Below are 25,640 nucleotides of genomic sequence, written 5' to 3'. Positions count from 1 at the left end.
AATGTGTAAAATCATTCTGATGATTTTCATATTTTGGGGGGGGCCAAGGCCCCCTGGCTCCCCCCTGGGTGCGCCACTGCGTTTATGACACTAGTTAAGTGTCTAAGTACCTAATTGATGTTTTCGCCGACAACATTGAAAAAGTATACACGCATATAGTTGAAATTGGCTGTAAAAATTCCAAACTTTGTGAAGTCAGTAGGTACCGACCAGCGCCGGCGGCTCAGCATTTCATTACAATAAACTTCTTTTGTAGTTTATGAGTGCCATGCTTGTTTTGGGGATTTTTACGATCGTTTTCAGATTTTTTATGTTCTATGCTTAAATAGAATGTGACGTGAAAAATGTTATATATAACGAGTAAATTCAGTCAGTCCCATCTTCCTCATAATAACCAAGTTCGACTGTAAATTGTATACTACAATTAATAGTAAAGAATTAATAATATAACAACAGTAACATAGGTAATCTATTTCTAATAATAAATTAATACAATAAACATCTGTCATTAGGTGATTGTCTCAAAACTATTATTTCTTCTGGTTTAATCAGAATCACTATCACCATCATCAAGCAGGAGTAACCGCAGTTTCTTAAATCTGAAAATAAAAACAAAAAAATATTAAAAAATGTCATACATGTCGCATGCATCCCCATATTTATATAGTGACTTATATACCACTCAAAGTAATTGCTTTCAGTCGTGATTATGACTGTAAAACAAGCTTATGAGACAAATTGCTTTTTATTAAAATGTTGTACCTTTATGACTCATTCATTCTATGGGATTTCATTTTATGGCACCCTGTCAAACGGAAAATAATATATTTGCAGAAATGCTTTATTTATTATGCTATGACACTGACCCATTTTTTTTGGTGCTTCTGTATATACATAACACTGTTTGTGTATTTCGCTCTAAATCTTTTATTCAACGAATCATTCACAAGATTTAAGAATGTACCATTCTAATTATTGAACATACATAATTTTGAAAAACACTTCTGAGAAATTATATTATAACCAATAGAAAAAATCTTTTTGAAAAAAGTAAGACACCCAGCAGGAATCGAACCTGAATTCAATCAGCTGAAAATTACAAACCTCCAGCATTTAGAACACCTGAACGTCGCTGCGCAAAATAAATTATGTTGCATCGGCGGGTAAAACTTCCGTCCCACGCCAAAAATACACTCTGATCTGTTTTCCCAAATGTGCCTAAAGAAGTATAACTTCAATAAAAAATAAACTTATCTTAAATACTTAAAGATCAAATAAACATCAATACTCAATTCATCTGAAAGATGAAAACTGTATGTCTTCCACACCACAGCTTGGACAGTACCGTGATTGTAAATGAAGAATTGGAAAAATTCATTAATCATAAATGTTTTCCTCCCAGTTGCAATATCTTGGGAACTTTTGAGACTTACCCAAGAAATCAATCAACTAATCGAATTCTGTTTCACAGATAAATACACCGTTTTGTCGTGATGTGAAAACTGTTTCCAACTCATTTTTTATTTACATAATAATGTAACTTGCACTCTTTTAATCTACGCCATCTCAAATATTAATTCTTAATTCTCAAATTTAAAAAGTGGAGAAATCACAAGCTCTATGCGAGACTGAGTAGTACATTTAAATAATGTGATCAACAAAAGAAAGGTACACATAGGCGACACATTTTGAAATATATAGAAAAATATGAGCATTGGAAAGTAAATAAATATCACTTACATTTGTTTCTTATCATCGATAATTTTGGTTATACCGGCTTGTAGTCTATCCGTTGATTTGGATATCGTATCGATATGCTGTTGCACTAAATTTTTCACCCTGGAACAGAATATATATAACAGTCATTATAATTGGTATGGAATAGCCCAATTAAGTTTTCTAAAGTTGGGATCCTGAGATTCCATTCGATTTATTGATACCGAAATACCTGGATTACTTTTAATATGATTTCTGACAAAAAATATATTTTTTACAACTAAACCTTCACAGGATTACAGGATTGGAAATATGTATAATTGTAAAACATGTACCGAACAAGAGAGTATCTACTATCAATATTTTTTTGTTAATAAATTCATATTATGTTGGTATCATATTATAAATTTATTATTATAGGTATTTCACGTGAATATTGATGAAGAAAATGGTCAGTCGAAGAAGTTAAAAGTTAAATTTTTTTGAAAAACAAAAACGTGATCACTTAGTATTTTTTGAAAATCTATGTCACCAAAATTGCAACAAAAATTAGTTTGTTTATTTTTAATTATAGAATCCTGTGATTTAAAATTTAATCGAGGATTGCAATCTCTTATTCTGAAGCATGGAGTCCACGTCAACAACACAATTTTATTTGAAATAATCCCTGTGCTATAATTTTGTCTGATATCTATGCTACCTATATTAGAAATAGTATATCACACAATATCACAAATAATTAATATATTTTTGTTTGTACTAAAGTGATTCCCAACCACTTTCATTCAGCGGAACCTTCAATTTGTAAAATCTCAGAGAACCCCTATCTGGATGACACATATTATACAATAACATACACATTCACAAATGCGTATAATTTCTTAGCGCCTCAGTTGAAAATTTTGTTATCTCCGCTGAATCTTCTACTACATTTATAAGTAATGCATGACCAGCTTACCCGCACAAGACATCACTGCCAGTAGGGTTCGGGAAGTAATACTTTTGAAAAAAAAAAAGAATAAGGTAAGTAGTTCCTTATTATTTATTGCCTACACTTCAGATACACATCTTCGTTTCAAAAAAGTCTTAAGTTGTACTTTTTTCACAAGTTTATGAGAATTGAAACCTTGACGATCCGCAGAACCATGGCTGGGAATCACTGTTGAATACTGACAAATAATAAATCATTATACCTCATGGACATGTTTTTCTCAAGACATCTTAAGATATCATTAAGCTTGGCTTCCAGGTCTTTTCTATGCACCTCATCGTCTGGAAAAAATATTTTTGTTTTGAATTTAGTTTACTAAAATATGTCAAATTTAATACTTATGTGTCACTACAAGCAGCAGATACTGCAGAAAGTTGACAGAAGGAGAGAAATTGGGTGGACTTGACACTCATGGTGGTGGCCTGCAAATGAGTAGAAATGACACTCGTACTGTTTGCAATGTCCATGAATAAACACCATGTGAAATCGTAAGAGATAGCTTTCAAGTTTTAGTGATTAGAAACGAACCGGAAGACAAAGAATATACTAATAGAATCCTATGTTATTTACAAGAATTTTTGCAGCCTTATGTGATATAATCTGCTGTAGAGCAAGACCATACACTTTATCCTATAGCCATGTTGATTGCCCACACCCACCCACCATGTTGATTGCTATCACATAACCTGCACAGTGTACAATTCGCTGTGATAAAGATTGGGTGAAATATTGCCATCATATTATAGTTAGGTATCGTCGCTTAAGAAACAACACCGCGGAAGTCAATTAATTAAAATTTTCAGGGGAAACAAAAAACGTCTCAAAAAATTGAAAATTGATACCTTTTAACTTATTTTTTTTGTGTTTAGTTAAAAAAAATCATTTTTTCATTCAAAAAGAATTTTTCCATAGAAGGAACACGGTGTAGGATTTTTTTACTTACCGAATGTTATTCAAAACTCAAAACCGCCACATGAGGACTTACGCTTAAAAGACGGTATAGTACAATAGGAATAGATGTTAGCCACTAAAATACCCAACTCATAGTTCACTCAACCCATCAGGTCCTTGTATTGAATCAAACAACGATGGCCCAGTATTGAACAGTAACGGCTCAAAAAACCTAGTTTTGAAATAATGTTAATAAAAATCATGTTTTAATATTTGAATATTTTACAATACACAAGATTTGACAAGTTTTAAAAGCAAACATGTCAGAATGTAACTTTTCGAAATTGAAACGTATGGTCAATCATCAGTATTAAATGAAAACAATTCGAAATGGATCTGTACAAAACTGGTTTTGTTTGAAAGTTTGTAAAATCTCATATAGGTTTTTTGGCTCTCAAGGCATCTAAATTATTTTTTGAATTATTTCTGTACAAAACTGGCAAGAGCTCATTCTTACGAATATGTTGATTTCAATATTGCGAATTGTCGAATTTTTGACTTGTTACCGTTCAATACTGGGCCATCAAAATATTGAAAAACACATCATGCACTTTTTCCCCAGCTAGATCGAATCAGTGACAACAGCTCTATGATGTCAGTCATTGTGGGTGACACATGCTGAAGAAAAACCATTTAATGATTTTTTTTAAATTCGTCTTTTCATGGATAAACATTGCATATTAATAACTGCAAAACACATAAAATGATTTATACCGGCGAAGGTGAAAGGATTCAATTTCTATTTGGTGCTTTTTTGAGCATACTAGTTACCCCCCTGCCGTTTTCAAATTCCCCCTTCTGCCCACATACCTTCCAGTGCTACCCTTGAGTCTTCTAGCATTCCTCAAGGTGACGGAAGCGCCACTATGGGAATCACTGCAGGCCTTGTGAATTAATTACCTAGTATAAATAATAGAAAATATGAATTTATTCAGTTACCTTTGGATGGTTCAGCGTATGATGTTTGTTCCAGCCAATTTGTGACTTGAGACAATGATGAACGCTCACCATTATTCATGGTATTTGACTTTTTATTCTTCAATTTATTTCTGTCATGCAAGACATTTGTAAGGCGTTGTCTTTTTAAACCTGTTGATGTGTTATTCTTTCCTTCCTTTGATTCAAATTGCGGTGATCTTCTGACTGGTGAGCAAGTATTTGCCGAGCTATCTTCATCGATTGTCATCATTTCTAAAGCTTTCTCTGTGATTATATTTGCTTTGTTTGTTATTTCTCGTCTGTCCTGCGACTGCTTGACTTGGGATGATTCTTTCTTTGTGACTGTATGAATTTCCCTCTTACTACAAGCACTTTCAAGAGAGCAGACAGATTCGAAGTCAGAAATATGTGTTGTATATTTTCTTGCATTAAATGAAAAATTACTTTCACTCGGCGAGATATATGGTGTACTAATACGATCTTCCTCAATATAATCTTCCACATTTTCATATTGCATTTCATAGTCATCACGGTTGTCACGAACCAAATTTTCTTTTTGGAATTCATCAAAATCACTATTAGAATAAGTGTTCTTAATACCCATGGCAATAATTTTTTCAATTTTACTTGTATTTGTTTCGACCAAAGGATCTTTAGCGGGAACATTGATTCGATTAAGCTTGTTAATCGCAGAGAGACATGTATACTTTGAATTAGATATTATATCTGATAGTTTCTGAGAATTTTTTTTTCCGGATTCTGGACTTGCAGAATTTGTAACATTCTCAAAATGAGTTTGTTCACTGTTATTGGGAACATCATTCAAATGTATTGAAGTGGGTGCAGTTTCTCTCGTAATAATTAATTCCTCAACACTACTATTGTGGAGTGTTAACATATTATTTGTTGCGGTACTAGAGTTTAATAAGACTGATTTCAAATCGATTCCTTGAATCACCACGGCAGAGTCATTCCTTTCGATGTCAGGCTCTTTTTCAATAATCAGAGACGGCAACTCTTCCTCCGTTTCAAACACAACTCGTCCTGGCTTCTTATTTTTAAGCATTGATTCTAAATTAGGGCATTGACCTTCATTAAACCTCAAATTTTTAGATGGCAAAGCAGCATTTGAAAAATTAGCGGTTTCCATCTTCTCAGAAAGAGGAAGTGATGAATTAGAATTAGTATGCACGTGATTGATTGGGCTGCCAGGGTGAGAGTTGTGCTTTATTTTATCCTCCAAATTATTTGGTGAAGAGGTAATCATTTCAGGTTTTTCTGGCAAATCATCAGGATCATCATTATCGCTAGAATCTATTGGGATAGTTTCAATGATAAATGAAGCGTTCTGTGCTTCGTTACTACCAGAACGAACCTTTTCGTCTAATAATAGAGAGGCGTTTTCTTTAATAACTTTCAAATTAGTTTTTGTTACCTTTTTACCGATTAATTCAGGTTTTTTCTGAGTAATGATAATTTTATTTTTTATGAAGAATTCTTCACTATCTTCGAGCTCACTATAGTTGATGTTTTTTCTAGTTTGCCTTTGTTGCCTTTTTAGTTTATTTTGTAAATTCCTTTTCGGACGAGTCGCATGTGCTCGGCTGGCTTCATCATCAAAGGACCGATTAAAAACGAATATTTTATCATGAGGCGAAGATGAAGGTTTAGTATCACTTTCTAGCAATGAGTTAAATAATTTAGAGATTTTCATTTCATTTTCATTCATTTTCGTTGTTGGTTTCGGAATTTTATAGGAAAATGAAGGTTTAGGATAGTTTCCTTTGTATTTGGGTACTTTTTCCATCATTTTTTCATATTCATCGGTCACTGACATTTTACGTTTAGTTTTTCGGGCTCGAGGGGTAGCCTTTTTTTTTTGAGGGCTTCGGTTTCGTTTACCTTTTTGATTTGCAGCTCGCGCGTTTATGATTTGCGAGTAGCTGAGAGCCGACGTGTTCAATGGCATACGTGTCTTTTTACTAGAAAATGTTGCAACATTATCGATTTGATCGGGATTTATATTTATGGTTTTCGCCATTTCTGGAACATTTTGCTCATAATTTACACTGGGAGAAAAGAGAGTTCTCCTCTTAGGTGTGGAAAAAGAGCTGGTTTTATTTGCGATGGGAGTGATGCACGTGTGTGAGATATTATGTAGTGTGCCAACATTAGAATTCTTAGTTTTCTCTTCATTTGTATTGATCTCGGTTGTTTCTTGAATGGCTTTTAATATAGTTTTTGGATATGTACGTTTTTCTTGAGGAAGAGTGATAACATTTCCATTAGCATCGGTATCTATTATATTTGTCTTAGTTTCATTATTGACCAATGTGGATATTTCCATTTTATCAGTGCACAAAGTCTTATCCCCTTTTTTTATTAAGACATCACTTATAATGTTTATTTTGGTTTTACAATAAGGCTGTTTTTTTGTGACCACTTTTTCTTCTACTGCCTCACGCATTGTATCGTTCATTATATTATATAGACTTTTGACCGCTTCAGATTGTGGCAAACATATTTGTGTTGTTAAACTATCTATATTTTGGACTATTGGTTTTTCATAGTCAGAACCATTTGATGTTATATTGCATCTTTGAACAACTGTCAAATCTGGTTCTGCAATAATGTCGATCGACTTGGAATTTGGCAAATCTTTAATGATATGCGCTTCTGCACATTCCGGTTGATTATCACACGATTGAATTTCAGCCGATTGCCCAAGAGTATCAAAATCTTTTTCCATCTTCGATGAGATATTAGATTTGTTACCCAGTTTGAGAATTAAATTGTCTTTATTTTTTTTGACAATCTCAGGGGAATTCTTGAGATGTTTTTGTCTGACTTTAGTTATACGCATAGCGCATCTGGTTTTCCTGCCTGCAAGGTTTTTCTTGTTGCGGTCGGGCGTATCGACGATAAATTCCTCTGAACATTTTTTTTTTTTGATGGCTTCCGCCGGTTCTTCTGTTAGAATTTCGTTTGCTTCATTGGAGAATTTTTTAGGCATGTCGGTAGAAACTATCTCTGAAGATTCCAAATTGTGGTCAGTTGGATCGGTGATTGTTTCGCAATACTCTCGAGTATCTCCACCTTCCCCATCTTTTTTGGTTTGTGATACTTTATCTACCATCGTGCCACTGAGCACTTCATCCAACAAATCTTCTACGTTCAACTTTTGAAAGTCATTGATACTCGATTGGACGTTCAAAATAATTTTTTCTTCGACAGTCGGCTGAATCGTTTCATGAGGCGCAGTAATCTGTGAATTGTTCAACAGCTTGTTGGCTTGTCCAATAAAATGATCAGTAATATGTTGACTTAAAACAGACGTACCCGAGGGTGTAAATTCATTGTTAACATCAACAAAATTACTTGTGATCAACACGCTTTTAGACTTTGGCGAAGCCAAGTCTAATAATCTAGTCGTTTTTGAATTTTCCTGTGTTTCAGGAATCTGAAAAAAATTTGTGGGTAAAGTGTGATTACAATATTGAGAGTGTTTAAAGATTCTTTACTGATGTGTTTTAAAAAATGTCTAGGTGAAGTGTTATTAAATAATAGATATATTACCGTTTTGCCAGGGCGTTTGTGAATCCTAATGGTGACATTTGAACCTGTAAATATAAAAAAAAAGGTAACTGAGTTCAATACGCCAACCCGAACGTCAATCAATAAGCATTAGGTGTTAAGCTTTATAATATGCAATAAAATGATATCTAATTAATTTTCAAACAATTGAACCGAGAATCTCGGGGATACATTGGTACGATTACATCACAAATACTCGAGTACATAAGCAGATCTGTTTAGGTTTAGGTATATGATTATGAAAAGGTGTACCACATGACTTGCATATTATGTGCTCCAGATACCGCCTGAAAGTCTGACACTATGCATCTTTGTGTTACAGTATATGGAGATGCGGGTAGTGATGATGGACCGTGACAAGGTCAAGTTGGTAATTGCAAGCAATTACGTCTTACCCAAGGATCATTATAACATGAGCTGGACCGTTATTGAAAAAACAAATTGACAACTGAAAATTTGTTGTCTCATGTAAAAAAGAGAATAATACTTGATTCTAACTCAGGGGTCGGCAAACTTTTGGACCAAAGGAGCCAAATATGAGTGGCACAACGGTTAAAAAATATTCGAGAGGCATTCCTACATATATTTTTACAAATATGATTTATTTAAATGAATTAATTACATTTTATAATTGTTTATTTATTAAGCGAAGAAGATTTCCCGAATAAAACTAACGTAAATATATGTTTTTATTGATGAAATATCAAATGAGAAAATTTTAATTTGTCGACTTTTGCAATGGGCGGATTTAAAACAACAACAATCAAACATTTTTGCATTAACCATCACGAAGGACAAATTATTTTTGCGATAATGTCATTATATATAATTTAATAAGTGTACAAATCAATGATAAAAAATAAAAATTGTGAATTTTTGCAAAAGTTTTTGTAAAAATTGTGAATTGGGAATTTGGCAAAGAGCCTCATGTGGCTCGCGAGCCGTGGTTTGCCGACCCCTGTTCTAACTCATCTTTTACCTGTGAAAAAATTGCATAAACATAGTGGTTCAATGGTTTAGGCAGAGAACATGACATAGTCAGAGGGGTGCCAAACCAGAGGAGAAAACAATGCATTAGGTTTGATGTAACTACATCCGACAATAGCAACCGCAACAAATATCACATTAGGTCTGCGTAATTCCTGTTGAATATTTTACGAATTTGGTAGTAGCTCGCAATTAATTTTTATGTAAAGAGTAAGTTATATTTAGAGTTGGGTTTTGGGAATTTCCCGACAGGAATTCTCCAGAAATTTTCGAGATTCTCCATCCCGAATCTCAAGAATTGAAATTTTTAACATTTCGGGAAATCCCGGATCTTGAGAATTTTTTCTCGGGATTTCTTTATTATCAAATATTAATTGAAAAAACGATTTTTTTATATGAAAGAAGTGGACAGAAAATCCAAAAGGTTCAAAGACTGATCGGGACATTTAACACAATTAAGCCAACGTCAACTCAAAATGAGCGCAATTTTTCAACATCAGAGAATTTTGTGTCTCAAAAGCGTACGCGATTGTCAGACGCAGCCATTGACAGTCTGTGTTTTTTGAAATTCTATTTTAATACATAAGTAATGTTTTGAATTATTTTTGTTTTCCTACTTCTGTTTTGTTTGTCTTCTTACTTAAATAAAAACAAATTATATTTTTGGAATTCGTCTGTTTTTACACTGATTTTAGGATTTTTACAGGTTTTCTTAATTTTCTTAATATCTCGAGAAATCTTTTCTGGAAATCCCGAATCCCAAGAATTCAAAATTTCATCATTTCGGTAAATCCCGAATCTCGAGATTGAGATTTTCTCGGGAAATACTCAACTCTAGTTATATCCCATCAACAAACGAGATAGTTGACAAGATTGTCATAGAATGATGACAATCATTCACTGAACCGGAGAAATCATAATTCCATTCAAATGGCATGGTCTGACATAAAGAGATAATGTGATATTTACCAAACTTCGATCTATTCACTGTTCGCGAGCCTAAGGGCCAATTCGTAGAGTTCTCTATCAGCATGCGGCTTGCCAACGGTTTCATTGGTGATATCCAACTTGACTGCGACACGCTCTTCTGAAATATCAGACAGTTACTCAGGTTAGTGTATGTATGGTAGCCTATGAATAAAAAAAGGCAAGAAGGAACATGTGTACAAATCACGGCAATCAGAGAGGCTGGGAAATATGGCCGATATTGCGTGAACACATACGAAGTTTACCGCACACGTACAGACCACATGATATTTGTTTACGGAAAATGGTCATTTCCAGAATGGCGAATTTGGTTGCCAGTTTTTATATTGCGATGAATCAGTATGTTCCTTCCTATCTTTTTTTATTCGTAGATGGCAGTGTAATGGTGAAAATCTACTTATGATTGTCCCGTCCCCATCAACCAAAATAAATTATTAGTTTTTCATTTAAGTATTGTTAGACGTAATGATATTTTGTACTAATAATGAGTATCTAATGTGTCTACTATGGGTTTTCACTTCAAATTTCCAGCATTAGTTTTTATACTTACACCATTACCTATTTAGTAATTAGGTATTCACGTTATTTTATAGTATTTACTTGTTATACAAATGAGAATTAATTGTATTCATTGTTAGTGTGCATTTACCATCGGTGATTGCACATAGTGCCTGAAGAGGCCGAAAGGCGAAACCATAGTCGTAAAAAAACTACTCAAATGCAATAGTACAAAATTTAAATCAATTTGAATTTAAATTCAAATTGATATACCTGCTTATTAATATTAATTTTCTTAATATTATAATTAATACTATTACAGTACACTCTCAGTAATCCGCTGCTCGATTATCCGACAACTACTATAATCCGCCGTTATTTTTACTAGTTGGAAGCACAAAATCAAGCTCTATAATTCGCCGGTATTCGATTGTCAAATTCAATAGTCCGCCACGTACAAGTATACAACGCAAATTAGACGGGTTTATTTGGGAAATTTCTCCTTCGTAAAACGTACGTTCATCGCGAAGAAAATAATGTACCAGGGAGGACAGTGCCCAAGAACCGCATCACGATTATACCGTGCTCCAATGCAACCGGGACACACAAATTGAAGCTTTTGGTCATAGTGAAAGCCAGGAAACCTAAGCCATTCAAAAATATCTGCCTCACTGAACAACTGGTTGTGTCAAGTGATTTACTGTTTAATATTTAGTTAATAAACTTAGTTTATACATATGCATAATTATTTAGTAAATACTTGATTTTGATTATAAATAAAACCGTAGTTTGCTAGTATAAATTTCTCAAAAAAAAACTATTTTTACGAAATACCTGTTTTAATTTTTACCATATTTTGTATGTATGCACTTATAATGGGCCGCTTTCACTAATTGGAGACTGTTTATGGGGTGGCGCAATGACATTAATATGGACGAATCACCTGGAAAAAAAATGACACTCACTTTTTTGTCAGGTCTGCCGAATGGCATAATCTATTCTAACGCCATTTACAATAAAGGTGATATTGCTATAAATTCCCGATACTTTTTGTCGGGTCTGCCGAATGGTGCGGTTCGAATGGGTTAGCTCAAATTAACATTGACACTAGAAACACTGTTCTAACGCCATAACAATAAAGTTGATATTGCTATAAATTCCCGATGCGTGATATCGCATAATGGAAATTGCGTGACGTCTACCTATATATGTACGAATGTCGCTATACGGGAATTTACTTGCTAGCTACTGTACTGAGTGGGTTGTCCATTAATAATGTCATTGGGTGGCGGTTTACTGACAGAGTAGTGTATAATGTAAAAGCGACCTCTTTGATTTTACCGAACAATCAATCAAATTATTTTTATTGGTACCTACTGATATGTCTCCGTATGTGTCAGGTAGGACAGGAGAGCCAATTTTTATGAGAACTTTGTCAGTTCTAAATGGATACAGTTTAAGAATATTATTGTATAAAGAAAATGTCATTACCCGATTAAAATGCAATGAACTTTTGGATGATTTCATACAGTCTACTAAAACCACTGACGAGGTCTTCAGGTCCTGATTTTCAGCCATATTTTTCTATAAGAAAAAAGAAGTATATTTTGTATTCAGTTTCACTCATGTCTACAAACGATAAAAGAAAATTGGACCTCGGTTACATACTTAGCTATTAGCTAGTTTTTTTCATACATTATTTCATATTATCATATATATTATTTGTGTATTAAAGTTAATTTGATAAAAAAACAACAAAGTAGGTTTGAAAATAAATGTAACAAACATGAAAGTCATGTTCAACTGCTTTGCGGGCCAAAAAGAGATCCTCATCAATGGCACTCAGCTCGAACAGGTGAAAAACTACATAAATCTGGGACAACAAGTGTCTATACTCTATAGATGGATGTATATTTGATGAAATTGTTCGCAGAGTAAACCTAGGCTGGAGTGCTATTGGCCGCCTGAATAATGTCTAAAGCGCAAAGTGTTCAATCAGTGTGTGCTTCCCGTAATCACATATGCGTGTGAAACATGGACCCTAAGTAAAAGAGAGGTCCAGAAACTTAGAGTAGCACAACATGGTATGGAGAGGTGCATGCTGGGCATAACGCGAAAGGACAAAAAGAGGAATGAGTGGTTAAGGAAGTAGACAAGGGTTTGCGATGTAATAGAGTTCATTAAAAGCCTCAAATGGAGATGGGCTGAACACATAGCTCGAAGAAGAGACAATCGTTGTACAAATTTAGTCATCCAGTGGTATCCTAGAGGTACAAAACGTCCGCAAGGTAGACCTAGAGGCCGCTGGATCGATGAAATGATAAAGTTCTGCCGAAGTATGTGGCAACGCAATGCACAGGAGCGAGACATGTGGAAGCAGCTTGAAGAGGCCTTCGTCCAGCAGTGGATAGATTCAAGGTGATGATGATGATGATGATGAAAGTTAATTAACAAAGTGCCTGGCAATTTTATAATCGATGGATACAGGACACAAATTTGACTTTGAAACCAAGATACTGGGTCGGAATAAGGGATATTTCTCATGATTGGTAAAGAAGTCCATTGAAATCCATAGAAACCCTGAAAATATTAATAGGGATGATGGGTTACGGTTAAAAAAGTCATGATTTCCGGCACTGTCAGCAAAATCCAATATTCGATCCGGTATCACTGGTTGTAACAATTGACACATTACTCTGAGCAATGTTTGCCCCTAGCTAATCAGATTCCTTTTGGCATTTTTAGAGCGACGTTTACATTCATATACCCACACTACACTTCATCATAACACATATCTCTTGATAATGTCCTCTGCAAAGAAGGAAGAAGTACATGCGGTGGAAACCCAAGAAACTATTACGATAAAAAACAACCGTGAAAGTCTCAAACATTAGGTAAGAATTCAGTTGGTTTATTTTTAGCCCATCCGATATCCTAAAAGGAATATCTAGAATAGAGCTTACAGACCTACAAACTTATCTGAAGAATGGGATGGGGGAGCCACTGTCGAAAATTACCCAATCAAGACTCGTAACTGGATAAAATCTGACATTCAAATGAACTTTACAAAATGGCGTCCTATGGTAGTTCGTAGTTCCATTTTTGGCCATTCTACAGATAAGTTTGTAGGTCTATAGTTTGAAATTGATAATGATTATTGATCAAGACCATTAATGCACAAAGTAAATGAATATGATTACCTTTTTTAAATGCAATGGACTACTTTTGGGTGACTTCGTACAGTCCTCTAAAACCACCGACGACTTCAACAGGTCCTGATTTTCAGCTGCATTCATCTATGAGAAGAAATATGAAGTTTATTTTTGTTCAGTTTGTCAAATTTGGAAATATTTCGACCTATATAATAATATAGAGAGATATTATTTACCTGTACCTAGATTTATATAGAACAATAATAAGTAATGAACACCTGCTTCATAAAATTCAACAATGACACATAGCCCCGAAGCGCTTTCTCATTTTAAACAAGGAATGTTGATTCACATAGTACTTCAAATTTTAAAAATACTTTAGAGATTTTATAATATTTTCTAAAATTTATTGTAACCGAACCTATTGAAATTGTGTATATGATCAAATTTTTAGGAACGTGTCTCAGCTGTAATTCGAGGTATTAGTGTATTTGCGTTGTTCCATCTACAATATTACCTCGTGTACACGTGCATGGATTAACTACTGACAGTACGTATAATCGCAGCTATAACAAAAAAATGCACGTGTACACACGTATTATCGTGCAAATTGCAAGATTGCATGCATTGATTAAAAAAGTTCCGAAGCTTCTGAATTTTCACGCGACAATTGGACTGTGTGATATCTGCGCCTCTGCATTAAATTGACAGTGGCGAACCTGCCAGTAAAAAAAAGAACTAGACCGTGGAGACTCATTTTGAGGTTAACCGATTTTTACGACCTGTCAAATAGTACAACATGACAACGTCGCGTCTTGCTTACTCTTGAAGAATGAGATTGGCGAGACAGTCAGTACTTTTACTTGTAAACAGTTATTATCGCGATTGTTTAAACTATTGGTGCAAGTAAATCCATGCATGTGTACAGGCGCTATATTACAAGTTTAGATATTTGGGTTATTACTTTATTTTTTAACGCTTTAGGATCAAGTGTATGTGATGGGTTTTTCAGACGAATTGAAGCTTTATTCACTTTCGGTACTTCAACCTGCAACGGAAAAAAAATCAATAAGTCCATTTTCTCAAAAATATCCAATTTTTGTAACTGTATTTCTTAAAATAAAACTCAGCGTGTATGTTGGAAATCTATCTTTTCATATATAACTTAACCTAAATTTAATAAATCAATCAAATGGAATCATTTATTTATCTTAGGTCCCTTGTCATAAATACAAAATCACTAGATCAATAGGTCTAGTTTGGTCCTTCTTCTTTCATAAAGCTTCTGAAGAAGAGGGCCCTATTAAAAAGTTGATAATTGTATTGGAAATAAAATATGATTTGTCATAAGATAATTTAATAATTTCCAGAAATCTATCTTGGCTCTATAGCGAGGTATTCGTGTAGATTAATAGTAACTAATAGTGACCCGTTCCATACTAATGTAATTGGTTTTATTACTTAAATTTTGTTATTTGCAATTATTATGTCATTGTTCATAATAATGGTCATTGTATGAAAAAAAAAATACTCTGATTCAAATAGTACTCCCATACTTATGTATAAATATCGCATATGTGCGTATCATGTGTATAATTCACAAGAAGGAATGAAGGAAAGACACTTTATTGACCAATTGTTTAGTGTAGTAATACTTAAATTAACTAATAATAACTTAAATAAAATATATAATCCTAAGACTTGTTCATTGGTGTTCGTTCCATATTGAATAGTATATATTGGGTATCATAGCACAACTAAGTGAAAACTCCTAAATATTATGATTACCGAGGTATGTGGATGAAATAACAAAACATTCATCGAGCTTTGGCGCCAGTCGGCAGAGGCGAACAGTTAAAAATCCTTGCATAACATGATTTCTCTCACACTATCTACACGGGGGTACTTATAAATTTTATCATTAACTAAAGAGCATGTTCACTTCTCAGCTTTTCCATTATGTGTAACCATGTAATATTAAATAGACCAACAATAAATTTTATGAAACAGTAATAGTAATTTTAATTTAATTCCCCATTCTTAGTCGGCTATGATGGTCTTCGACACATGCAATTTCGATGGATCCAGCACCGACTACTGGATATCATCCGGAGAGTGTGTCCCGAGGGAAAGATGGTTGAAAGAGCCAGTATCAAAAATTTAATTCAGGAGACTCACCTACAGAGTTTTATGTAACATGAATTGTACGAAAATGTAGAATAAAATTTATATATTTTAATTACCTGACGATGAGGAGTACTGTGGTTTTGTATTTGAGCCTTGATTGAGCTTCCGCGGATTCGCATCGATTTAATAGATACAATATTTGAACCGTTTCTGTAACACTGAAGAATGTAAATTAAAAAAAACACATATTTTATCAAATGCTTTTTAAACAAAAAAAAGAGTCGGAGAGAAAAAAAGTATTTGTGATGACAACTCCAACTCCACAGCCTCCGTTAGTACTATGCATAATATATTATTGATTAATTTAATAAAATGCAATTTTTTTTTTGTGCTTATTCCACTTTTTTATTTAATAAATTTGGACCGGTTTCGTCCGCCTCAAAGGGACATTTTCAACTGAATGAACTTTGCATATATAGAGATGGCATCTTTGGCTCTGTCAAGTAGGATATAAATTCAACGGTACTAAATTTCACAAATAAAGTGAGTTGTAAACATACCTGATCAGATGGAGTAATGTTCATTTCCTTATTAACCATATTGAAAAATATTTTGCAGTCCTAAAAACAATTAATGAATTAGAAAAATAATATAATTGACATATTTTAAACAATAAACAATTAACTGCAACGGTCTCACATTTAAAAATATGAACATTGAAACGATATCCGGAATTTGGTTGTGTTTTAAGGAAGCTTTAATAAGAGATGAAAGTGATGGGGTGGTAGAAAAACGAGACAACAATATTGACAAGTTTTAGACAGGCTACATTTAGTGCATATAATGAGCCCAAAATATAGCGTATATTTCACATAGGTCCGCTTATAGATTATACAGTTTTTAACAGATGCATATGCACAATCGCTTGTTTGACACTCAATCCATACTGTGACACGACAGTTTGGCCAAATGTAGTTTAAAAGTAGTTTTTATACAATGTTTTGTCTTGTTTACGATGACAGATGTGTGTTGGTCTGGACTAGGAAATACTATTTTACAAATTAATACATACTGTTATAACATTATGGATTTTACTAAACCAGTATCAAGTCTACAATATATTTTATTGCCAATTTGACTTGTTTTTCCCTCCACCACCTGCCATGTCTCTACACCCGTTATGCAGGCGTATAGCGTGGCGTAACGAACGTTAGGCACTGTTCAAATTTGTGCCGAAAGTGTCTCAGGAGCAACTTCTCAAAACTTTGGTTGGCGTACACTAGAATGTGTGTGATTCCTACTTCGACATAATGTATTACGGTCAATTCTCGATGAGAAAAGACCTTCTTGCTCGCCGTAAAATGGCGCAAACTTTTTAAAGGCTGAGAAATTTTCCCTTGTAGATACCAAATCGCAATGGCCGACCGGTCCAAGTGAGAGTCGGACCGACTTGAGAAGCTCTTCCCTTTCAAACGACATATGGGGACACTCCCGGAGGATGTGATCGGCATCCTGCAATTCGCCACATAAACAAATCAGAGATTCTATTAGACCAAGCTGACAGAGCTTGGAGGCAAAATCACCATGTCCGGTTAGGAACTGAGAAGTCCAATGGTCTGGAGTCAATCTGGTTATCTCCAAGTGCCACCTTATATTAGGAAAAATTGACAATTTGGATATGCCAAATTGACTGACAAAAAAAAACATTCCTGAAATGTCTCATTGATGAGGAGACACTTTATTTTTTAAGACAGGTTTAAATGGAGAAAAAAGTGGACCAGTAGCGAGATAAAATTTGACAATTACTTATTCTCTATTGTATGTTTAATCATTATTTTTCAAAAACTTATGTAGGCATTGAAACACATCAATTCTCTTTTTAATTATATAGGTAGGTCGAGTTTTAGAAAAAATATCTAAAAATAAAACATTTTTACCAAGGACACGAGATGCCAAATTGACATATGACATGGTCAACAGCGGCGTCAAACTGCCACCGATTGCCGCCGCTAACGGGTTAATTAAAAGCACATAAGCTTTGATTCTGAACATTTCTCAGCATATAAAAAGTAAATTACGACACTTTACGAATTATCGACAGAAGTCATTTTAACCGACTTTTGTCGCGAGGAATAGTTGCTAGCTGATAAGATTAATGTGTAACGGTTTAGCACAAATACTTAATAGTAAACTTCTTATTACCTCATTTAAATTCTCCAAGTCCAGCCGGCAGAAGGCTTCCCTGATTGGAGGCTTACTGAACCAATTCATGGCATACGTATTGCGGTCATCTATGCCACCCAACCACAGCAGTAGAAACTCCAGTAGAACAGATTTCGTCGAAAGTTCATTGGATTGTATCATTACTGACACTAGTTGTTTGCTGAAAATTTAAATAAAATCTAAGAACAGATAGATACGGTATTTTCAATTCAATCCTTGGTGAAAGAATCTTTGATTTGATTTCCTAGTACCAGAAAGAACAGACAGGTGGTGAACTTAATTATCATCAGCTTTCATAAACCTCCTTTCGTATTGAAATTGTAAAAAAACAATAATTGGTGTCTGAAACATGTTGATTTTATCAATTAGGTACTGTTGTTAGAGTTTTTTTGGCATTGTATTGAACACTTGCATTCTAACGGTGCTGATTTATGATAATGAGTTATGGCATTTTACAAAGACTTTAACAACAGTATGCTGAGCTTATAGAACATAATATACTTGAGCAAATACTGGGTATGCAGCGCTAAGAATTTGTCAGAGATAGATAAGAGTGTAGACAATTCAGCCCATCATCACATCATAGAGATGCGATATTGGACCAAGTCAACTGGATTACGGCTTTCAGGAAGATCAATATGTATCATCCATAGTGTGGAGCTGTGGAATGCTGCCATGAGAAGATACAAAAAGGTTGACTAACTACTAAATGCTATTTATAAATATGTACATAATAACTTTACCCAATGGAATAATTCTAAGAGGTAAATATTCATTCAACTACCTAATGTATTTTTAAGGTGGTGATTTTACTTGTGCGATGATCGCATCGCATAGCAGGTACATGCATTGTAATACAACTGCTCATTGAATCGTTTTGGTTTTCTAATATTATTATTATAAATTTATTAATGAAAATCGTTGGAAATAATAATGGCAGTTTCCATTCTCATAAAACATTGGGAAGTCAATAAAAATGATGAAAAAGGTATGAACTTCAAAAGAAACTATTCTAAAATGTTATTTTTTATTACTTAGTACCTATACATACAACATTTTAGAATACTTTGTATAGAAGATATACCTATAAGAAAGAAATTATACATTTATGTTGAGTTGCCAAGATTTTACGAAAATAGGAAATGCCGTTTTGTTTCGAGCTGCGATCATCGCATAAGTAAAATCACACCCACTAAAAAACTCACAAGTGACTGGAGTGATTGACCAAAATGCCAACTTTGATTTTCAGGTCTGCCCCTTTGACGCACTGACCATATTTAGTGCACATAAATTTGATGTCAGTGTAATAACTTATTCTGTTAATGCACGCCAGTATGTTGGCTGCATATTCTTGCAGAACTGTATTCTTTATGTCCTGATGTTTATTTGAAGCACTCTATAAGAAATAATACATTGATGTGTTAAATATGATGGCCAGCGCCAGACAAATTCGTTAATTTGTGTAACATGATTAATGTGAGTATCATCTGCACATTGTCGTACAATGATTTATCTATATATCAGACATATCCGATTTCAGTAGTCTGTATAGTATCAAAACTGACAGTGATCTACCACACTCTCATATTGTCATCCTTCAACAACAAATGTATTATAATATGTAGGTGAGGACACTGAGATGTTACAAATTAAATCATAAAGAAATACTCAATGTCCCATTACAGTGAAAATTATAAGTTTTGTGTGCGACAGGAAGAGGAAACTCCGCCTCAGTTTAAAAGCGCCATCATTCACATTTTTTCTTTGTCTCACTCCTGCAGCAGGCTGTAAGTGATGCAATACGAATCACGTGATACGACGAGGTCACATGAGCTTCCTTGAAAATAACTTTCACGTAAGCTTGTTAAGGAAATAATAATACAAATGTTTAATGCTTCCTGTTCAAAATTACATTGAAATTATTCTCACAACATTCAACACTCTTTACATTTTTACGACTCAAACCTATTATGGTGCGATGATCGACCAAAGTTCGTCCCATGATTGGAGGTTGGTTACAATTGACACGTTAGATATGCCTGATATATATTATCATATAGACAATATTTATATCAATCAGCAGCCATCTTTACACTGTTATCTAAACATATGTATGGTGCTTCTCTTTCTCTCACATCATAATCCATATCATTGTACGATCGTGAGGGGTACGTTTTGGATACAGTCATAACAAGCAAAATTTTGCCATCCAACATGGTAATAAAAAAAAAATTATATATTATCATTAATAAACTCATTAATAAACTAAACAACAAATTAACGTCATAGATAAAATAAAAGTACAGAATATAACTGAAAAGTAACATTCATTTTGTTTCGCATTGCAAAAATGATTCTAGTTTACCCTGCTTAAGCCGCGTTGACACGGTTCAAGTACACTTGGACCGAGTGCCATCCAAGTGACAGCTTCAAAATAATTATTCCTATCCAAGCTACTCCGACTGTGTCCTACTCATCCAAGTTAGCTTGGATAGGAATAATTAGTATGAATATGTCTCATATGAGTGCGCTTGGATGGCACTCGGTCCAAGTGTACTTGGATCGTACTTGACGGCTTAATTTTGTTTCACTCATTAGTTTTATTATAATATGCGAGCGAGCAAGAAAGATAGTACACGCATGGTTCTACTAATTCTGATGATTCCTGGCATGTGTCACATCGTTGCTATAGGATTGGTTTGCCGAATATCCGTTTTTGTCGAAATCGACCTTTTCATGCAGAATGTTTTTTTTGTATCTAAATGAACCAGAACCATCCTTTTATTTAAATTACTTAGTAATGGTAATGAATACATCATTCATATGCAGTAAAAACAACAATTTAAATATCTCCATGTATTTAAATATAGGATTATGAAATTTGTTTTTCGTCTCCTGAACATTTGGTCTATTCGGGAAACCAATCCTACACCGACGACATGTCAAAATAAGTGCAGGGCAGAATACATATTAAAAATCAATCACGGCTTCACAATAAATGTAGGTTATCTGTATTAGTAAGCACAAGGACAACAAAACTAAATTTGGAGTAATCTTTACCTGCGGGTCTATTGTATACTTATCGACCGCTAAAGTGATAAATATTATCAAACTTAGGGTAGGTTTGTATCAAAGTATTAGCACTTATTGTAACAATTACGATAAGTTGGTTGTAATTGTTGCGATAAGTGCTATATTCTAACAGCACCTCTCTTAGCTATGATAAAATTTAGAGCGAGATAGACAGTTTTGACGGCTAACTTATTGTAACAATTATAATACCTCAATACAAATATTATGTAATAAATACTATCACTTTAGCGGTCGATAGTTGCTTTGTGTATAGAATAGACCCGCAGAGTTGTTAGAGCCTTCAAAATTTTTTAAAGGTTCAATACTGGGTTTGGTATCAGTGGAAAAATCGAATGAGGTTAGGTTCCGGCTTTTTAAAGATTCTATGTACTTACTTATTTACACTTACCAATCTTGGTATATTATGGATAAGTAGGTATTGTATTTCATTTTGAAAACTCAAAAAGTACATAGGTGTCATTGTTATATATATATAATTACATTTCTATAATTTCTAGTTTTATCCATGTTAGTAAAAAATAATCTACTATACGAAATGACTAGCAATTAATTTAATTATTGGTGTTACACACTGCCTAGCATTTTTCTCAGCATAATTCTCATAATATATTATTTAGGCCGCTGCGTATATAATAAATATTAATTCAGGGGGATACTTCAATGTCTTTGATTAATAGGTAAGTACCTATAGATCAGTGTTTCCCAAAGTGTGGTACGCGTACCCCCTGGGGTACGGGAAGAGTTTGGTAGGGTACGCGCTGCACCGGGCTTTGGCTGCGCCTGTTGCAACGAACATTAATACGACATCAATACAACATCTATTCTAGAAGGTTTATCGCATGCGGAAGAAGAGCAATCGTTAGAATTAGCTTCAGACGGATTCTTGAAAAATAAATATAAAAAGTGTACTTTAACATCATTTTGGTTGCAAATCCAACATGCATATCCAGTTGTAACAGAGAAAATCCTGAAATACATCTTGCCTTTTCCAACTTCATAATATGAGATATTATCTATGTGAAGTTGCTTTTTCACCAGTTGTAGACATTAAGTAAAAAAAAAGGAACGGGCTTTTGGATGTAGAACTGCATCTCAGATTAAAATTAACAACCAGGGAACTAAATTATGATGATATATTAACTTTTATTAACTTTTAACTAACATTTATTATAATCAATGAGAATGATGAAATTGTTTATGTTGAGACAGACCCAACCTCATTCGATTTTAGAAAATTTGGTAAATTTTTAGTACAAAATGTTAGTTAAGCCTCAATTACATTGAGTTTCTTTACGAGCTGTTTATTGGCGAATTTAAAAGCGGGCGTTTCTCGGTAGAGTGTTTACAACCTGCTTATTAGCTTATTCGATGATTACACTGGGCGACTTTACAGGCAGATTGTAAATTCGCCAATAAACAGCTCGTAAAGAAGCTCAATGTAATTGAGGCTTAAGTAGATAAAAATAAATGTTGCGTGTGGTAAATATGATTAATTTTTAAACATTGTATCAACCGGTACGCGCGAACCGGTTGATACAAATTTCGATCACGCCAAACCTATTGTAACTTTTTGTGGGTACTTATTTACGACAGGTAAATATATTTTTCGGAAGTTTTTTAAAACAATCTAAAACAATAACTAAACTAGGTAACCAATTTACCTACATACCCACACAATATAAAATTTGTGGTCACACGTTTTGGCGGTCCTTTTTTGAAAAAAATATAGGTATAGAAAGCATTTTAAATAATTATATAGGTAGGTATATAGGTATCCTAAATAAAACATACCAAATAATATTACGATCTCATTTTCATCACATTTCTAGTGTTAAAAAACTGACACTGAAAACAACATTTTAAAATAAGATTGAGCAGTAAATTTAATTATTATTCTCACCTGTGACTGTTAAATATTTTTCAGAATTTATTCATAATGTGCCTCCATTAAAAATAAAACAATTTTATTACGTACCACTACCGCGTTTGTGACCGATGAGGCGACTTTCCACCACACAAAAACATCTTTCGCTGTATATTCATCAATTTGGTTGAAGAAAAGTTTTATAATCTTCATGACGCCGGGTAACAACATTTTCCATTTTTCATCATGGCTGACAGTTGATGTTAGAATAGTTTGAAAAAGTTCCAGTGACCATTGCGGTATCGAGTTTTCGATGTAATTTGCCTGCATCAGAAAAAAAATTAGCATCCTGACATTGAAGAGGGTTTAATACAAATTGAAAATATTTTTATAACTTACTTTGAAATCGAAACAAGCAAATTTCTCGAAATTTTCAAGAAGATCCTTCGACAGCTCAATGGGCGAAGATGTTGTTTCATGTTTATATTTTAATGAACGTTTAAAATCATCGAGGGAGTTTATTCCACTTAAAAAATCGTTTAGGTCCATTGTAGCACATTTAGTCATTATATTATGTAGTTTTATTTCACTAGTTTTATGGTTTTTCACTGTTGTGTTTTTACGACGTTTTAGAAAACAAAACGCGCGACATTTTGTACGTTCGAATAAGTGTTGTCAGCCGACACCAGCAAAAATATTCCGATTTGATAAAGAGCAATAAAATAATTTAATTCCATACAAGCCTCCTTGGTACGAAAAGTTTTTGAATCTATCATAATAATTTATTCTCGAAAATAATATGAAACAGGAAACCCTATTTTAAATTTATCAGGACATTATATTTTTTATGCTTAAACGATTAATTGGAAGAGAAAAGGTGAGAATAAAAAACTGAAGAACAAACAAAAAAACTTATGTTTAAAATGTCAATCTTTGGTGTTAAAAATTATAAGCAGTTTTATTGGAGCTCTTCAATGTTAAGTTTTTCTTCACCTGTAAGTAGGCAAAACATGCAAATATTTTATAATGATACAAACAGCTATCTCTACAATATTTTTTGAAGGTTTTAGGATGATATATTTCAAGCCTGGCAGCACTAACTACTTTTGCCGGCACGCGTGTACGTCAATTCCGCCTAAATTACTTTACTTACATCCGGCGGGTCGTATGATAGTTACTATTCTATCAATCTTTTCATTCTTTTCAAGAGCAATGGCTGAAGCACGCGAGAGGACCTTTATCATGGTGAAGCCGGATGGCGTCCAGCGAGGAATCGTTGGAAAGATCATCAAGCGCTTCGAAGCCAAGGGTTTCAAGCTTGTTGCTCTTAAATTCGTGTGGCCATCGGAAGAGCTCCTGCAGAAGCACTATGCTGACCTCTCCGCCCGCCCATTCTTCCCGGGCCTTGTTAAATACATGAGCTCAGGACCTGTCGTACCGATGGTTTGGGAAGGGCTCAACGCGGTGAAGACTGGCAGAGTCATGCTGGGAGCTACAAACCCCGCAGAGTCAGCACCCGGCACCATCCGTGGCGATTTGTGCATTCAAGTCGGCCGCAACATACTTCACGGATCAGACTCAGTGGAATCCGCGAAGAAGGAGATCGACCTTTGGTTCACAGAGAAGGAAGTTGTCTCCTGGACACCGGCCAACGAAGGTTGGGTCTACGAATAAGTTAAAAGAGTGTTAAGATTGCTTTTTGTATAGATTCACTATCATCTATATTCTTTTGTTAAACGCCTTATACAATAAATTATTTTGTCCCGGTAACATGTTTTTTTTTTATTATTTGTTCGTATAATTGGAGTGGTTCCTTTGTCTAAAACTCTATATTGTAGGTAAGTAATTGATTCAATTGAGATACTGAATTGGCGACCGCGTCTCATTTTTTAATGAAGCATGTCCTGTCAGTTAACACGTTGCATACTTGCATATACAAAATGATCAATGTCATCGGTAACTTTATAATTTACATCGGAGTGACTTCAGGTTCCAGGTCAAAACAGGAACAATCCTATTAACATTGTCGGGGTCAATTTCTTATATTTAAGTGTACCATGTAGGTAACTACATTATAATTTTATTTTTTGCTAAAAAGGTTTGGGTCCATTCCAAAAAGATCCCTTTTGAATTTATCGTCGTGGTAAATGCAATAGGTCGTATGTCAAAAAAATTTCAATTTTGTTTTATTGCACCATAGTGACCAGCCCAGTCATCTACACCATCTCCAATAGGTCTTATGTCGTTAGACCAATAAGAAGTCGACTATCCCAACACTTGCAAAAAGACGAACCGAGACGTCATTGATATTGGTCACGCCAAACAGTCGTATGTCAGAGCTCATCATAATGATAGTAATGTTTTTGTTTATTTTTATTCCTCGTTCTTGACTTTATACTAAAGAATTCGTCAAATAATACGATGTAAGTAATTTACCAATCACTGTTTTTAAAAATCTACTTTATAATTACATTATTGTTGTCAGATTTAGTAAAATTTTCAAGATTCTTTCTACAGA

At 34.1% G+C, this 25,640-nt stretch overlaps 2 protein-coding genes across 2 annotated transcripts; one reads left to right on the top strand and one right to left on the bottom strand.

Annotated features, from left to right (window-relative positions):
• Window positions 1-544: 544 nt before the first annotated feature.
• LOC147071805 (uncharacterized) lies at window positions 545-24,336 on the bottom strand. Its single transcript, XM_085946400.1, has 14 exons — window positions 23,234-24,336; window positions 19,371-19,561; window positions 18,145-18,325; window positions 16,503-16,562; window positions 16,059-16,160; window positions 14,780-14,863; window positions 13,864-13,959; window positions 12,155-12,247; window positions 10,148-10,265; window positions 8,174-8,217; window positions 7,373-8,057; window positions 2,910-2,988; window positions 1,741-1,839; window positions 545-599 (listed from the first exon to the last, which is right to left on the bottom strand). Exons 1-14 carry the CDS (start codon window positions 23,468-23,470, stop codon window positions 545-547), a joined length of 2,124 nt encoding a protein of 707 aa, XP_085802526.1. The 5' UTR covers window positions 23,471-24,336.
• awd (nucleoside diphosphate kinase) lies at window positions 24,188-24,892 on the top strand. Its single transcript, XM_085946800.1, has one exon. It carries the CDS (start codon window positions 24,194-24,196, stop codon window positions 24,794-24,796), a length of 603 nt encoding a protein of 200 aa, XP_085802926.1. The 5' UTR covers window positions 24,188-24,193; the 3' UTR covers window positions 24,797-24,892.
• Window positions 24,893-25,640: the final 748 nt, after the last annotated feature.

The sequence above is a fragment of the Rhyacophila brunnea genome, unplaced genomic scaffold (assembly GCF_057557595.1).
Source record: "Rhyacophila brunnea isolate RB1 unplaced genomic scaffold, BYU_Rbru_1.0 scaffold_2, whole genome shotgun sequence".
Classification (NCBI taxonomy): domain Eukaryota; kingdom Metazoa; phylum Arthropoda; class Insecta; order Trichoptera; family Rhyacophilidae; genus Rhyacophila; species Rhyacophila brunnea.
This window is presented reverse-complemented; position numbering and strand designations above follow the sequence as displayed.

What these genes read in the sequence shown, in the direction of transcription:
- awd (XM_085946800.1), top strand. Translation starts at nt 24,194, where the DNA reads ATGATATATTTCAAGCCTGGCAGCACTAACTACTTTTGCCGGCACGCG.
- LOC147071805 (XM_085946400.1), bottom strand. Translation starts at nt 23,470, where the DNA reads ATGCTAATTTTTTTTCTGATGCAGGCAAATTACATCGAAAACTCGATA. An exon ending in CTAAAGCGTTAAAAAATAAA is followed by an intron (nt 13,960 to 14,779) that starts GTAATAACCCAA and finishes TTCTTCTCATAG; the next exon opens with ATGAATGCAGCTGAAAATCA. An exon ending in CAATTTAATTCTCAAACTGG is followed by an intron (nt 2,989 to 7,372) that starts GTAACAAATCTA and finishes TATTTTTTCCAG; the next exon opens with ACGATGAGGTGCATAGAAAA.